Source organism: Mauremys reevesii, linkage group 1 (assembly GCF_016161935.1).
Source record: "Mauremys reevesii isolate NIE-2019 linkage group 1, ASM1616193v1, whole genome shotgun sequence".
NCBI classification, from domain to species: Eukaryota; Metazoa; Chordata; order Testudines; family Geoemydidae; genus Mauremys; species Mauremys reevesii.
The window spans coordinates 317,385,068-317,402,006 of NC_052623.1; the positions used below are offsets into that span (position 1 = coordinate 317,385,068).

General features: G+C 42.5%; 1 protein-coding gene across 1 annotated transcript in view; it reads right to left on the reverse strand.

Annotated features, from left to right (window-relative positions):
* Positions 1-16,939, reverse strand: part of FAM3C (FAM3 metabolism regulating signaling molecule C) — a 52,612-nt gene that overhangs the window by 19,923 nt on the left and 15,750 nt on the right. Inside the window, exons 2-5 of the mRNA XM_039519710.1 lie at positions 12,064-12,125; positions 6,831-6,935; positions 4,617-4,646; positions 2,859-2,982 (exon numbers count right to left, since the gene is read on the reverse strand). Coding sequence (XP_039375644.1) covers positions 2,859-2,982; positions 4,617-4,646; positions 6,831-6,935; positions 12,064-12,076 — 272 coding nt within the window. The 5' untranslated portion in view covers positions 12,077-12,125. The remainder of the gene's footprint in view (positions 1-2,858; positions 2,983-4,616; positions 4,647-6,830; positions 6,936-12,063; positions 12,126-16,939) is intronic.

Sequence of the window (16,939 nt, forward strand, 5' to 3'; positions counted from 1 at the left end):
CCTCTATAAATATAGATTCTTAACTGTGTATATAAAACCAAGAGATATTAAAAGGCACCCTCATAGGAAGTTAGCAGAGATAATACACTTTTGGCAAAAAGTACTGTAAATTGATGCAGAAGATCCTATTCAGATGATGCAGGATAATAGTACATCATACAAACAGAACCATTACGCTATTTGTTACTAAGAAGTGCCTCTTGCTTTTTATCACCTGTTCCAGAGGAGAATCTGACAATTACAGCAGAAGCTTTGCCAAACAAATCAACACACATACCACTCCTTATTTAACTATATGAGATTAAAAATAAATAAATAAAATCAGACGATTAATATGATGCACATATATAGCATTTCATCTCTGGTTTTCCAAAAATCTTTGCAAATATTTTGCTTCATAAACACCTTGAGAAGTTGGGAAGTTTTATTACATACACTGTATAGACTGGTAGACTGAGGGATTAGATGAATTGCTCAAGATCACAAATTGAGTCACTGACAAGATTGGAAATACAACCCAGTAGCCCTGGAGTCGGCAAACTTTCAGAAGTGGTGTGCCGAGTCTTCATTTATTCACTCTGATTTAAGGTTGCGTGCCAGGAATGCATTTTAATGTTTTTTAACGTCTCTTTCTAAGTCTATAATATATAAACAAACTATTTTTGTATGTAAAGTAAATAAGGTTTTTCAAATGTTTAAGAAGCTTCATTTAAAATTAAATTAAAATGCAGAGCCCCCAGACCGGTGGCCAGGACCTGAGCAGTGTGAGTGCCACTGAAAATCAGCTTGTGTGCCGCCTTGTGTGCCATAGGTTGCCTACCCCTGCAGTAGCCCTTCCCAGTTCAGTGCTCTGAGACTATACTCCCTCTTTACAAACATAACATAACCTTGTGTTAAGCTTGAAAATACATAATAAAGACAACTCAAACCATCTCGATTCTCATCTTGATGGATCCCAAGCACTTTATAAAAACAATATTGGAACCACTCACCCCCAGGAAATTAGGGCACCTCTGAGGCAGAATGCAGTATTCACTCACCAGCATTAGATAACAGGGTTTTAGGAAGGAATTAAAGAATAATTTCCTCAACTGCACAAGGAATTTTAAAGGAGACTTTCAGGCTGACAGAATATAACTATCTAAGTTAAAGTTTGGTCAAGAAACTGAAGATAACACTTCTGCTCACTGAAAGATTTCAAGAGGGTTGAGGCAAAGTATTATAGCCACTGCCTAGCTAGAAAAGAAGGGGCAACTCCTAAAGAATCCAGCTATACCAACCATAATTAGTTTCATGTTCTGGAACTGACTTATTTCATAAGTACCTGTTTGCTGAGTAAGTTCTAAGGAAAATTACATCACTGGACTATAATGAATGTGGCTGGCCAGCCACTTAATCAAGTTTGATAGTTTGTTTAAAGTCCAGTTTGGCAGGGTAGTGAACAATCTAGCCAAACTGGATTTTAAGCAGTCTAACCAACTTGCTGAGTCATTGGTTTGTATAGTACTGGCTGTGCAAGGAAGGGCGGACGGAACATTAGTCCATAGTTAAGCATGTTAACTATCTGTCTATTCTTCAGCATGTTAGCTTGGTATATTCCAGCCTCAGTGGATCTGTGTTACTAGAGTTAAGTGATCATGACAGGGTACAGTCTTGAAGCCAAAGACAATCCTTTGGCTCAAATGCTTCTAATTTTACAAAGTCTCTTTAGACACAGTACACTCTGATGAAAATCCTGTCCTCTACTTAAAATTACTTTGTAGTTAAATTGTCATCTGCAGCATTATAAATTGTTATGATGTTCACTGAAAAACTGCCAGTTATTTTGGAACAACTCTGCCTAGGCTGATATAAGACATATTGGAATTATGCAGCACCAGAAGAGTGTGCGCTGGGAGAAACCTACAACTAAACTGTACTATTTTAAAGCCAACCTTCACATGAATGCTGATTGTGACTGGAGTAAACAAAGTTCTTAGGTAGTTGTAGCAATACTAGAAATCCTTTTGCAATGTAACTTATTCAGAAACTGAGCTGGTAAACTGTAACCTATAAAGTCACATGTACTCTATTGGATAAACTCAAGGGCAATCATGATGTAAGAGGTGAGACTGTCTGGAACAAAATTAGCACACTAATGAAGTAATCCAATTAGCTTAATATTTAAGGAATACAAATAGCCCAGGCATAAAACAGATTTTGTATTTTTAAAAGGGCTGCATTAAAAAACTACTAGTATGTTTTTATTCAATTTAATAACTTCAAAGAATAAAATTTTTCAAACATTTCCCTGCAGTGCATGCAACCCAACCTTTGTAGCAAGGTACTAGTGGATATAAAAAGTGAAAGTTACTAGAAATTTAAACAAAAGTGAAACTCATTAGTTTGATTAATAATATTAGGCTAAGTGAATTTATTGTAAATATGAAAAGTGAATTAGATTTTTAAAATGTTTAGGTTTAATAACCTAAGATATCAGCAAAGTTTAATTACCTTTTTATTATTAAAATATCTTTTTACCCTGGCAGGGCTCTTTTAAAGAAAGACTAAAAATATATTTTATCTGTCATTGGCCAGATGGAGTTTAAGGAAGTATTTTTTAAAAAGTATAACAATTCTACAGTACAATCCCACATACAGCTAGTGAGTGTCAAAAGTACATGAAAAAGGTACGTTTGTACCAGTTCAGATATTTGTTTTCATATTAAACTAAGAGTAAACCACAAGATGTTCTATTTACTTTAGCAAAACAATCAATACATTATAGTCTGTATTCAAGAGATTCTGACCGAGCAATTATCCAAAATAGATTTTAAAAAGGTACATACAGATAATCTGACAAATAAGCAAATACTTACACATTATCTTCTACACAAATTTTTGGTCCAACTACGTTGGCTGCTCCACTTGCCATTTTGAAGGCAAAGTGCTTTTCAGGACAAGCTTTTGAAATCCCACATTTGTATCTGGGTGGTTTTGTAGCTTTAGAAAGGAAATAAATATGATTTAGATATGAAAGTAAATAAATATTAGTCAAATCTAAGGAAAAGGTGGAGGCAAGTCACAAATGATCTCAGTCTATATAGAGACACAAGGTGGATGAGGTAACATCCTTTATTGGACCAACTTCTGTTGGCGAGACAGACAAGCTTATGAGCTTACACAGAGCTTAGAGCTGAAGAAGCAGCACTTTGTAAGCTCAAAAGCTTGTCTGTCTCACCAACAGAAGTTTGTCCAATAAAGGATATTACCTCACCAACTTTGTTTCTCTAATATCCTGGGGCCAACATAGTGACAACAGTGCATAACTCAGTCTGTATATCAATTCTGGGAGAAAGCACTTCACAAGCATTTGTTTAATCTCACTTGCGAAGTAGGTGCGTATCTCCTTTTTATAAATGGAGAAACAGATACAGAAAAATTATGGACCTGATCCAAAACCCACTAAAGTAAACAGGAATCTCTCCGTTAACTTCTGTGGGCTTTGGATCATTCCCTAAATGACTTGCCTGAAGTCACATCAGAATTTTGCAGCAGAGGCAGAAACAGAACTTACATCTACCAGATTTCAGTCCTGTAACACATGAACAAATACAACTTTTCTCCTTGCTTAAATAATGTAACAAAGACATCTTGAATCAAGTGCTTAAAAGTAGATATAAATCGTTATCTGCAGAACTGCAGGGCTCTCCAGGAACCTGTAGCTGCGAAAGGAGCAGAATGTGGGGCCGCCGCTCCCAGGAGCCAGCATCCTGTGACGGCAGCTTCTCCTGTGCGGCAGTACCACCCCGAGCCCTGCCCCTGTCCCTTCCACACAGCTGTTTGCATGACTGTGTCTCCTGTCTGGGGTCTGTACAGCCGTGCCAGAGGACAGAGCTGGGGGTGGTACAGCTGTGCCAGAGGAGCTGCCAACACGGGCCGCTGGCTTCTGGGAGGAGCAGCCCCACATTCTGCTCCTTTTGCAGCTGTGGTTCCCGGGAGAGTCCTGCAGTTCCATGGATATCAATTTATATCCGCAGATATCTGCATCTGCGGATATAAATTTGTATCCGTGCAGGGCTCTACTTAAAAGCTGGGACAGAAGATTTTCAGGGAACGGTTTGATCATCTTTTTAAGGGCTGTCGGGAACCCTCTTCAAAATGTATTAACACTCAAGAGCCGCATCATATATCCTTCATAAGAAATTTATTTTTACTTTGATTAATAAATAAATAATGCCAGTTAGTGTAATTTGTCTCCATCCTGGAATAAAAGTAAAAATTTATTTCCCACATACCCTATCTTGTACTTGACCAAAAGAGCACAAAGATAATACTGATCGATACACACATGGAACTGTAGCTTAAATACTGTACATGCAACAGTAAAATTAATTAGGTACAATATCACAAACTATTAAAATATCTATTCTGACATATGCTGATCTAACAAATGCAATTCTCTGGTTAGATGTGAAACAATCTTCTACTTCTGAAGCTATTCTCATTGCATTTTTATGTGCAGGTGGCAATTTCTACATCAAAGTGAGAGTCAGTATTTAAGAGTCACAGCAATATTGTATATACAGACAAAAGTAAATACAAACGGCAGTAACTGTGGCATGTGAAATACTTACGGTGTGCAGCTATCTCCAATGCTGATCTAGCTAAAACACAGAAGAAAGTTTTTAAAAAGCTTTGGTTACAATGATATTTCATTGGTAGTAAAATGTTTATAATCCCATTCATTTAGTCTTTTGCATATCTATAAAAATAAGTTTGATTGTTTATGATACTCCATTTAATACCTCCCACCATCATATTCAAATATAAAGCACAAACATTTACAGTAAGACACAAATTAAGGGGCCAAATTTTGAAATGCAGTCTTTAACAGTCTGTGCTTCAAGTTTTGGTTGGCCAATTTTAGATACAGGAGATCTGATAATAGATATGTTGAGCTCCCAGAGATCCCTGGAGTTGTAGGTGCTCAGGCCCTCTGAAAAAAATCAGGGTGTAGGTGTCTAAAGCTGGGCTCCCATAATCAGAAGGCACTTTTCAAAATTTGGAGTCTGGTTTTTAAGCTACCCAAAAGTTAGGTTAATGGTGGATTCTCTATTTACCTGAAGTCTTTAAACCATGATTTGAGGAGTTCAGTAACTCAGCCAGAGGTTATGGGTCTATTGCAATAGTGGGTGGGTGAGTTCTGTGGCCTGCGATGTGCAGGTCAGACTAGATCAGTGTTTCCCACACTTGGGATGCTGCTTGTGTAGGAAAAGCCCCTGGTGGGCTGGGCCGGTTTGTTTACATCCCTTGGCCCGTGCCACTTCTAGCAGCTCCCATTGGCATGGAGCAGTGAACCATGGACAGTGGGAGCCGCAATCGGCTGGACCTGCGGATGCGGCAGGTAAACAAACCAGCCCAGCCCGCCAGGGGCTTTTCCTACACAAGCGGCATCCCAAGTTTGGGAAACACTGGTCTAGATGATCAACATAGTCCCTTCTGGCCTTAAAATCTATGAATCTATACGGAGAGCAGAAAAATAACATGCACACTTGACACAGTTTGATCACTGTATGTGTGTTGGTATACTACATCCAGCATGTGCACTTTATGTTAATACTAAGGACAAGGAATGAAAATAAGTAAATTCTGAAATGTCTATGCAGCACCTCTACAGTTTATGTTGGATGCCCACTAGTTATACCGGAGAGATGAGGTGGGGTAGCACAAGGGTAGTCAATAGACAGATCACAGGCCAAATTCATATCACCAGATGCTTTTGAACAGACCCTGAAATCTTTTTATTTATTTATTGTTACTATTTTTTTTAATTATTTTTTCTGGAGTCTGGACCTTGACTACACCTTGACCAAGAAATTTGGAACTTGACAAAAAATAGACTACCCCTATTTACCTTATGGCATAGCATAAGTACTTAGCACATATTGGAGGTGAAGTAGTCCCTTGGAATATGTGCTAACTACACAGGACCCTCGCTAGAATGTGGGATTTGGGATCCATGCGCGGTACCACGCTAACATGGGGACCGCGTTATAGCGGGGACCACGTTAAAATGAATTGTGTTATATAGACGCACGTTCTAGCTAAACTATCTGTTCGATCTTGTATTTAGCTATGACACACTGAGGGCATAGCTAGACTGGATACTTCAAAGCGCTTCCCAGTGCTCACACGCGACCACACTCGCACTTCAAAGCATCGCCACGGGAGAGTGCTTCTGGTTACCCACCTCCATGAGGGGATTAGCTCCCAGTGCTTGGAGACTGTTTACACTAGTGCCTTAAAGCACTCAGACTTGCTGCGCTTAGGGCCCCCCCAAGCCAGCAAGTTAGAGCGCTATAAAATGTAAGTGTAGACAAGCCCTGAGTACCTTTCTCAGGCTTGAAAAAGAGCTGTGTAGCATGAAAACTTGTGTCTCTCACCAACAGAAGTTGGTCCAATAAAAGATATTACCTAACCCACCTTGTCCCTCAAATATCCTGGGACCAACACGATGACTACAATCACACTGTGCACTCTTGTTATACTTACAGTCTAAAGAACATTGGACTAAAATCACAAATACTATTAAACATGATCTGTGCATGGATAAAATCTTGTGTATATTTTGAATGAACGTTTTAAGCTAAAATATTCACATTAAAATTTGTAAATATTAATATTTTACCTTTTAGTGCAGAACATAAAAGTATATTCTTAAAAACATGCATTCTTCTGGAGCATGACCATGCCAGGCTCACCACTGAAAGAGCATGTAGCACTCACTCAAGTTATATCCAAGGTCAATCAGATTTGTGTTGGGAGAACAGTTAGAAGACATCACTTACCAAACAGGCTTCCTAAGTTTGTATCCATTTTTATTTCAAATACTTGAGATATGACATAAAATGTCAGTAGAAATATTGAGACAGCTACCACCAACTTTACAGCACCTATTCAGAACCACAGAAAATAAAGTTTTCAGCATCTATTTCTATTTTATAATTTATACATATCAGCTTTTACCACAAAAAATAAACTGCATGAGAAATCCACAATGAATTGTGTTAAATTACAATGCTGCCAGAAACATGTAACAAACAAACTGTGGAATAAAGTAAACAAAAAGAATGTACATGAGAAATAAATAAAAAAAGTGAAGCTTTGTACTGTCAAGGTGTGAACTTAAATCACTGCAATGATAATGATACTGTGAGGCTCAGCTGTACCTCTGACTGCCATCTTCCACCCTGAGGTGGGACACCAATTCACATCTCACAGTTTACCAATAGTGTGTTGGAGTCACACTGGCATTTACAGAACAATATATATGCTAGATCGGGATCGTCAATAGGCGAACACTGGCCAAATTGGGACTGCCAGACAGTTCTTAGTGGACTGCAAAGATCAAACAAGCTGAAGCCGAGCCGGGGCTGGAGCCGTGCCTGGAGCCGTGCCTGCTCTCCAGCACAGGGCCTCCTAGCAGGGGTGGGTGGCTGGGCCAGGCTGGGCTGCAGAACACAGTGTGTCCCTGAGTGGTGCAAGCGCAGCCCCACCAGCTCTGTCATCTGCCACCCAGCAGCAGTGCAGGGGTGAGACAAGTGGCCATGTGGGCGAATGAGCAAGTGCTGGCATCCGGGCTCAGCAAGTGAGGCAGCAGGAGCCTCTCTGGGAGCAGTGGGTATGGAGGTGGCAGGTGATCAGGGGAGGGGGCCCCGAGCTGGGCCGCCTGGCCCACCAGGAAAGCAGAGCTGCGAAGTGCCTCTAGGCTGGGCCGCCTGCCCTGCAATGGGGCCTCAGAGCCCAGCCAGGAAGGGTGACAGAGTCAGGCCCTGGCTCGCCACCCTGGGGAGGGGGAGAAGCCCACAGTGAGGCACTGACTGATAGACTGATGCGGCGTCACGGCCCTGTGCCAGCTGCTCTTCCAGTGACAGGGAGCAACACTGCGCCCCACTTCAAGTGTGAGGCTGCAGGTACCCCTAATAGTACCCCTTCAAATATCCCTGCCAGCACCCCCCAAATACCCCCTCCCAGTACTCACACATCCCTGCAGCACCTCCCCAACTACCCATCCAGTACCCCCCCCCCCAATCCCCCTGGCAGTGCCCTTTGTCTGGGAACTTGAAATATAGTAACCCTAAACTGGGTGGGGAGCAATCGGGGGATTGGGGAAGGGAGCTGCGGGGGGACTACTGGGGGGGGGGCTACATGCCTACAATAATTTTATTTGACAAAACTATAGTTAAGGCTACGTTTTACTCATGGGTATTTTTAGCAGAAGTCATGGACAGGTCACAATAAACAAAAATTCATGGCCCATGACCTCTCCATGACTTGTACTATATACCCCTGACTAAATCTTGTGTGCTCTGGAGGGGCGACTCCAGGGGCACCACGGGTGCTCTGGAGGGAGCTCCAGGGAGGGGGTGTCCTGGGACCGCTGCTGGTGTAGAGTTGCCAACCCTACAGGATTGGCCTGGAGTCTCCAGAAATTAAAGATTATGTCATGTGATTAAATCTCCCGGAATACATCCAACCAAAATTAGCAACCCTAACCTGGTGCTCCAGGGCAGGGAGCGGCGGCCCACAGACCACTACAGGTGCTGGGGGAAGGTGGTGGCCCAAGACTGCCCCAGCAGTGGCCAGTGTGGCTGGCCTGGGGACATCTGAGCTGCTCAGACTGGAAAGTCACAGAATCTGTGACCTCTGTGACTGACTCGCAGCCTTAACCATAGCTAATACTCTTGGTAAACTCAAAGCAAATTCAAAACTTAAAACAGTTGTCTGAAAGTATTTTAATGCTAATATTTGCATCTATTTGACATTTTATCTAAATACTTTCTCAAAGTCTCAGATGTAATTTATTACTTCTTTCTTGGAGGTTATTTTTAGGTTTTACAGTGGTTTGATTTTATTTTTCAGAGTCACATCTACAAAAAAAGTAGATTTTGGAACATGACATATCGTCAATTAGACAGATGGTGCATGTTTTGTTATATATAGAACAGGCAAGAAAAAGTGGGCAGACTGTACCAGCACCAAAGAAACACCACAGAATTCTCAGCCCTCCCATGGAATTGTATGGGCTCTTTCTATAAAAAAAGAAAAGACATTTCTAAGAGAGCCCTTCCTTTAGTCTTTGAACTAAAAGCACTTCACTAAAGTACTTGCTTACTATACCTAAGAAATGTCAACCTAAGATTACATATATAAATTTTACCAGGTTCTGCCCTGATTGTGAGATCTTGGCAGGGCTGAAGTGGGGAGGATTATAGGAGGGAGACAACCACCACTGGTGACCTGATTGACCTTCCAGAAAACGGAGCATTTCCCAGTCTTTCCAAAATCTGCCCACTCCTACCATAGCATAAAATAGAGACTTTCACCAGACCCCCAATGGGGAGTCTGTTTGAACTAAGTTCAGATGTAAGCATACATAATACAGTTAATAAAAATGTATGTTCCATGTGCTATTTCTCTATCACAGCCTTACTGTTAACTTTAATGTCCTGGCTTACTTTGAAGTAACTGTTACTAAGTTAATGTATGAATCACACTGCTGAAAAGTCTAACCATTTGTCAGACTATTAACTAGCACACTCACACATTCCTCCTGCAACACAACACTACAAATTACATCGCAATAGAATGCCTTGAAATTGTTTAGTTGTGATACAGACGCAACACACTACTGAATTTTCTTTGATGTTTCCTGCTTCTTTTCTCATAGGTAAATAGGCTTCTCAGAGACCTCTATTACTGCCTTCCAAATGTTACGTTTATTCAGCTTTCACTCCCAGTTTCTTTCTGAACTCTACCCACTCGGTCTCCGATATGCTGTTACTCCTGAGGGAATTCAGCACCAAAAAATTAAAAATAGTGCACACAATATTTTAAAATTCTGCAAATTTTATTTGTCAATAAATAAATGTAGCTCCAGCATGGCAGTGGGGAGCACAGGCCACTGGCTACACTGAGGTGGGAGATCACCCTGAAGCCCCCAGCTCCACCGGTACAGGGATTTGGCAGTGAGGCTGCACCTGACCCTGACACAGTGCAAGGGCTGGGCCTGACCCAGAAACACGCCTCTGTGCCAGGTGCACCAGGTATGGGTGGGAAGACTCAGCCCCGCAGGATCCAAGTGTGGAGGGGCTTAGTGTGTACAGGATCCAGGTGTGGGGCAATCTGGGTGCCGGCAGCTCAGTGGGATATCTGGATGCAGAGGGGCTTGTTGGGGGGTTCCAGGTGCAGGTGGTTGGGGCTCAGCAAGGGGGATCTGGGTGTGGGGAGATGGGAATCGGCAGGAGTCGGGAGGCCTGGGTGTGGAGGGCTCAGTGGTGGGGGCCGGATGCTGGGGGAGGTGGCTTGATGGAGTGGGGGTCCAGGTGCAGCTCCTTGGGAATCAGTGTGGTAGGGGTCTGGGTGTGTGGGGGCTTGTTGTAGGAGTCCAGGAGTAGGGGGGTAAGGCTTGTCAGGGTGAGGGTTCGATGGTACTGCTTAACGGGGGAGCCCCAGCTGCTGCCAAGGGATGCCGCATGCTGGACTCCCGCTTCCCCCCATGATTCCCCTATCCTCTTTTCTTCTCCACTCCCCTCCCCTCACTCCCCCATCCTCCTGCCCTATTCCACCCCCCGTTCCTTCCCCACTGCCTCTTCCCTTCCACCCCCGTTACCCAGCCCCACCCCCAGCATTCACTGTTGCACAGAAAAGAAGGCTCCCAGCACACAGAAGGGGAGCACAACTGGCACTAGGACCCAGAAGATGGCGTTCAGCTGCAGAGTCAGGGAACTCCTTCAGCTGGGCAGCTCTGCACTTGCAGAAATGGGGAGGGGGGGGCACGCGCAGTGGCACGTAACCCTGTGTGCCCCCCACGCCTCACTTCTGTTTGGAAGGGGGCAATCCCCTCTCAAAACTGCGCCCATGGTCATCTCCCCGACGCTGCTTCCCTGCAGTTTTCTGCAGGCAAGCACAGGAATTCTGGGGGAAGGGCGTTTTCTGTGAGTGTGCAGTTTCACCGAATCCCCCCCAGAAGTAATGCTGTATCCTTCTATACAGGACATTTCCAGTTATTTCTTCTGTTTTGGAACAGTTACCCATTTCTCATTCCTTCATCTTACTGACCTCTGCCTTACAAATACCAACACCACTCATAACATTTACATCAAAGACATATCTTCAAGTCCTGAAAAATTTCAAATTCCATTTCTTCCTATTGTACTAAACATCACTGTATACATTTGTTGGGTTTCCTGAATTTCTAATGTGTATATCACTTCCTTGGTGTTATTTACTACAATGACTGGTGTTTCTTTGGTGTTATTTTGCACTACGATTAGAACTGATTCTTGTTTAAAAGATTGAAAGATATATAAAAAGACCCATAAGACATCTGATGTGAAAGGTGCTAAATACACTTTTTAAATTTAGTGATGTATAGAATATTTTCTGCATTCTTTTGAGATGTCTGTCATATCCAGGGTACTAATAAACAAAGACTGGCCTGTAAACATTTCGCCATTTTATTAGACAAAATATCAGAAGGGTAGCCATGTTAGCAGTGGGTATTCCCCCACGAAAGTTTATGCTCCAATACTTCTGTTAGTCTATAAGGTGCCACAGGACTGTTGCTTTTTACTAGAGAAAATGTTTTTTTCCAATAAACTTGAATCTCCTCCCCTGCAAAAATTCCAGTTTAGTAACTGAAATGCATATACAATAATTGAATGAACTACATATAAAAAGCTGAAAGCCAGGGTTACACCAAGAAACTCAGAGGAAGACCAAATTCACATTTGCTTCTTCTTTTCGACCTTCAGGGAAGCTAGATGTTACTGGTATGGAGAAAATAACATTCATCATTTTTTTCTGCCATTCATGATTTCTTAATGCCATGCTTCACAGACAGCTAAAGAGGTAGTGAAATAGCAAAGCAATACTGTTTCCATTAAATTAACACTGCCATGCTTCTTTCAGAAGTTTGATATTAATAAAAGACATCACAGTTATCTTTTACTCATTAATGCAGTATATGGCTTGGTTTAAAAATCACATCAATCTGATCCCAGTGACTGTTTTTCTTACCTGCTACCCTCATGTTTAGTCTTGTCAGTCAGTCAACAGCACTACTGCACTAAACAAACCACCTAAAAAGGAGAAAATAGAAGGCACAATAATTAGAACTAGAGGCAAATAAGCCATTTTACTACTGTTTTGTTTGTTAATTCATTCATAGAAACACTCAGGGTTTCCAAACTAGTAGTGCTAATGAAGATTTTGCTGATCACTTAATAGTTAACCCGTTATAGTTAGCATCAAGCCTTGATTTCTTAGTGTTCACAGTGAAAGAGTATTTTGGATTGATTTCTGATGCACTGCTCTCATTTGTCACTCAAGTATAAAGCAAGCTACCTGAATGTTTTGTTATTCTAATCATTCGTTTCTGAGCTTTACTAAATCCTTCATAAACTCACCTCATTTTTAGCCTGTTTTGATATGACACATTATACTCTCAATCAATTACCAAGGAAATCGGATGATGTTCCTTGTTTTCTTGAAGGTGTTCAATATTTATGGTACAAATGTAAACATGCAACAGAGTGCACACACACAAAAAACCCATCTGCACTCTTTCAAATTGCTAGTGACCTTTTGTACCAAGATTGTGTTTTATTGCAGAGTGGCAGTCAAACTTTTGAGGATTTTCTCTCTAGATTATAGTAAAAAATAGTTAATGACCACATTGCAAAATCTGTGCACAAAAAACTCCACTTTCCTTCAGCAAAGTAATGATGTCTGAAATGTAGCTTGATAAATCTATTCACCTATATGCATTTTATTAGTTAAATGTACAGATGGTAAGTGCTGTAGAAAGTTGGTGCTTAAAAGGGCACTCCAAGAACAGCGCTCAGAAGAAGACAGAGCCTCTATCCCAGGGGTAGGCAACCTATGGCACATGTACCAAAGGTGGCACACAAGCTGATTTTCAGTGGCACTCACACTGCCCAGGTCCTGGTCACCGGTCCCGGGGGCTCCACTGCCGGCCTAGGGTACCGACTGCCAGCCCCCTGCCAGCCAAGGTTCCACCCACCGGCCCCAGGTCCGGCCACTGGTCAGGAGGGCTCTGCTGTCGGCTGGGGGTCCCAGCCACCGGCCCAGGGCTCTGCAGCCGCCCCCAGCTGTGTCCCACTGGCCCCAGCTTGGGACAGTGAGGGGTGCAGAAAGGGGCAAGAGGGGGTGCAGCTCAGCACCCCCACCTTAAAAACTGTTCCAGTGCCACTGTACTCAGATATTTTTAAGTCTTGATTTGCTGCTTACATTACTATCACACCAAGTGGAACAGCACACTGCGTTTGACGTTGAGATTAGAATGTACATGCAAGAACTGGAATCAGAATTTTCTGACAGATTTCAAGATTTCCAGCGATTTGGCCCAATGCTTTCTTTTCTAATTAAACCTGAAAAGTTCAATGGAAGCGACTTGGATTTGTCTGTATTTCACTGGATGGATGTTGAAGATTTCGAAATGCAGCTCATTCAGTTAAAAAGCTCGGAAGTGTGAGCATCAAAGTTTGGAGATCTGCGGAGTGTCCTTGAAGCAATGAGAGAGAGATCATGGGGCCTCTATTCTGACCTGCTGTTCTCTATTCTGACCTGCTGGATGTCCCTGCCAGTGAAATTTAACTGTTTGAAGAAAATTGCGTTTGCAATGCTTTCAGCATTTGGATTCACCTACCTGTGTAAACAGGTATTTTCACACATGAAATATGTCCTTTGTCCCTCTCAGCGCCGGTTAACAACTGATCACTAAGAAGCCTGTGTGCAGCTTAAATCATCCAAATACATGCCAGACATTGGAAAACTCAGCAAGGAAAAGCAAGGGCAAAGATCACACTAAACTGATAAGATCTGAATTTTAATTTAAATGAAGCTTCAATATTTTAAAAACCTTATTTACTTTACATACAACAATAGTTTAGTTATATATTACAGACTTATAGAAAGAGACCTTCTAAAAACATTTAAATGTATTACTGGCATGTGAAACCTTAAATTACTGCAAATAAATGAAGACTCGGCACACCACTTCTGAAAGATTGTGGACCCCTGATCTATCCTGTGCAGCTCAAAAGCTCTACAGGGGGGGATATGAGGCAGGAGCAATGAGCCAACCTTCCCACTCAATCCCTGCAAGTAGAATAAATTGTCTGAGTAATAACTCAATGATTATTTACTGAAGGTTTATTGGTGTATGATACATGGGGATACACGGTAACTTATTCACATTAATGCAAAAAGGTAAGCAAAAGAACTCTCCCCCCCACCCCCCGCATCCCCATCTGTAAGCATGCTTAACTGAGGACTACATATGACATGTAAGTTAGAGATAAAGTTATCAAAAAATTGAATGTGAAAAGGTATACATTTTGATATACTCAAACAACGAAGAGAATTTTACTAACTTAACATGCATGCATGCACACAAGGGCTCATAAGAATGAGAAATTTAAATTCCAGAGATAACTTTCCAGAAAAGTTAGAAGTATCTGAAAATAAGGGATTAGACTGAAAGTACTGCCTCAACCAGAACTTCAGCATTTCTATAATGACAGGCTAATTCTAATCTAAAAAGATATTTTAGAAAACATCTGCAACATTTATAAAACATTCACATAAAATAGAGTGTTTATAAATAATTTTTTTTTATTGCACAGATTATCTTTCAGTTACTGGAAAAATCAAATGCACTTCATAGCACCTTCCAGCTGAAGATCTCCAAGCATTTCTTGCACTAAGCCTCAAACAGTCCTGGATGGTTAAGTATTATCTCCAATTTTTAAATGGCAAAACTACCACAAAATTCTAAAATTTTCAAACTAAGGCCATCGCTACACTTGCAAATTTGCAGCGCTGCAGCAGGGTGTGAAAACACATCCTCTCCAGCACTGCAAATTGCGGCGCTGCAAAGCGCCAGTGTGGTCAAAGCCCCAGCGCTGGGAGCACGGCTCCCAGCGCTGTACGTTATTCCCCACAGGGAGGTGGTGTACGGACAGCGCTGGGAGAGCTCTCTCCCAGCGCTGGCGCTTTGACTACACTTAGCGCTTCAAAGCACTGCCGCGGCAGCGCTTTGAAGTGCAAGTGTAGCCATAGCCTAAGATGCCTAGAGATTCTGAGCACCTGCTCAGAACCCAATGAGAGGTTCAGGACTCTGATCCACTGAAAAAAATAAGGCCAGAGGTGACTAGGTTTAGTCAAAGTGTTAACGTGTTGGCTTTTGTGACACTGGGTAAGTAATTTAGGAAGCATTTGGGTGAACACTGGAACAAAGGAGACAGCATTCTCTAATACTTACTGATAGGGCCTCAGAGGCTCTTAAGAACCACAGTATTACCTACTTCCATACCTTTGGTGTGAAAGCATTTTCACATTTTTCACTGAGCTGAAATTAGATTCTGCCTGGAAACTTAGCAGGAAAAGATTAGGCTATTGAGCTATTTACTATTTCATTTGCTCATTTCTTACCATTTAATAACGCATAAAACCCCCCTCAGATTCAAGTTACTATACAAGTGTCACGTTCGTGTTGGTTTGGAAAACAATCGACTCCCGAAGGCACAGGTCGACTCTCCTCCCCTGGCCTATGGTGATTGCGCTGCTTGACCTGCTCCTGCCAGACACCGACACCACACTGTGCTATGTTTGCTGCGGAGCTCGTGCACCAAGAAATCACAGAGCCTCATCCCGCAGCGCGCACACTCCACAGCAAGAGCAGTGCATGCAACTTCGGCCATACCAACCTCACAGGAAGGAGAAGAGCCAAACCAAGCCCAAGGGGATCAGTTGTTTTCCAACCTGACCCAAACCTGACATCTGTAGTCGGAAAATGACTCGACCCTCTCGGGCTTGGGTCAGTTTGGGTCTGGGTTAAAAAAATCAGGCCCAGCAATCAGGCCTGAGCAGAGCTCTAGAGGTTACCTTAAAATGCACAAGATACTCAGACCAATAATGTAGCCTGTAACCAATATCTCCTTTAGGTAAAAGGAAATCTGCTCAAGTTCCCTTTTGCTAAATGTAAATGCTAGTGAAAAAAGCAGTATTGTGCAGGATGACAAACCTGTTTTAGTTGGGGGGTGATTCTGGCAGATTCACCCCAAATGGGGAGGGAGCCTGAGTATATGGAAAAGATTGTGTAAATGAATGGTTGATGCCTCATACAAGGCTTTGTGAAACAGCTGTATACAACAGTACCACAACGTCCCTGAGACTCTGTGCTCTTGAATGCTACGACAGTGACAAAATCCTGTTAAAAGCAGCAAAGAATCCTGTGGCACCTTATAGACTAACAGACGTTTTGGAGCATGAGCTTTCGTGGGTGAATACCCACTTCATTGGATGCAAGTCCTGTTATTATTATTCAAATCCTGTTATTCGTCTCTAGCACCTGTCTGTTACTCTTTGCTTTACATCCTTCAGAAAACTCTCTCAACCCTACATAAGCCTGATGTTCAACTCTTGGGAGAGGGAGAACTTTCCATTATTCAAGCTACTTCTTTTGGCTTGTGTTCAAAGTAGCACTGTTGAGTTCAGAGACCCATGTCCAGCCTCTCTCTGCCACAGATAGAGTGACTATGGGCTTGGCTACACTCGAAACTTCAAAGCGGCGGCAGCGCTTTGAAGTGCGAGTGTGGTTGCAGCGCCAGCGCTGGGAGAGAGCTCTCGCAGCGCTGCAGGTACTCCACCTCCCTGAGGGGATTAGCTTGCAGCACTGGGAGCCGCGCTCCCAGCACTGGGGCACTGTTTACACTGGCGCTTTACAGCGCTGTATCTTGCAGCGCTCAGGGGGGTGTTTTTTTCACACCCCTGAGCGAGAAACTTGCAGCGCTGTAAAGCGTCAGTGTAGCCAAGGCCTATGATATACTGCTTAAAGTTTTATGGGAGTAAGGGTTAGTAGTGAGGAGGA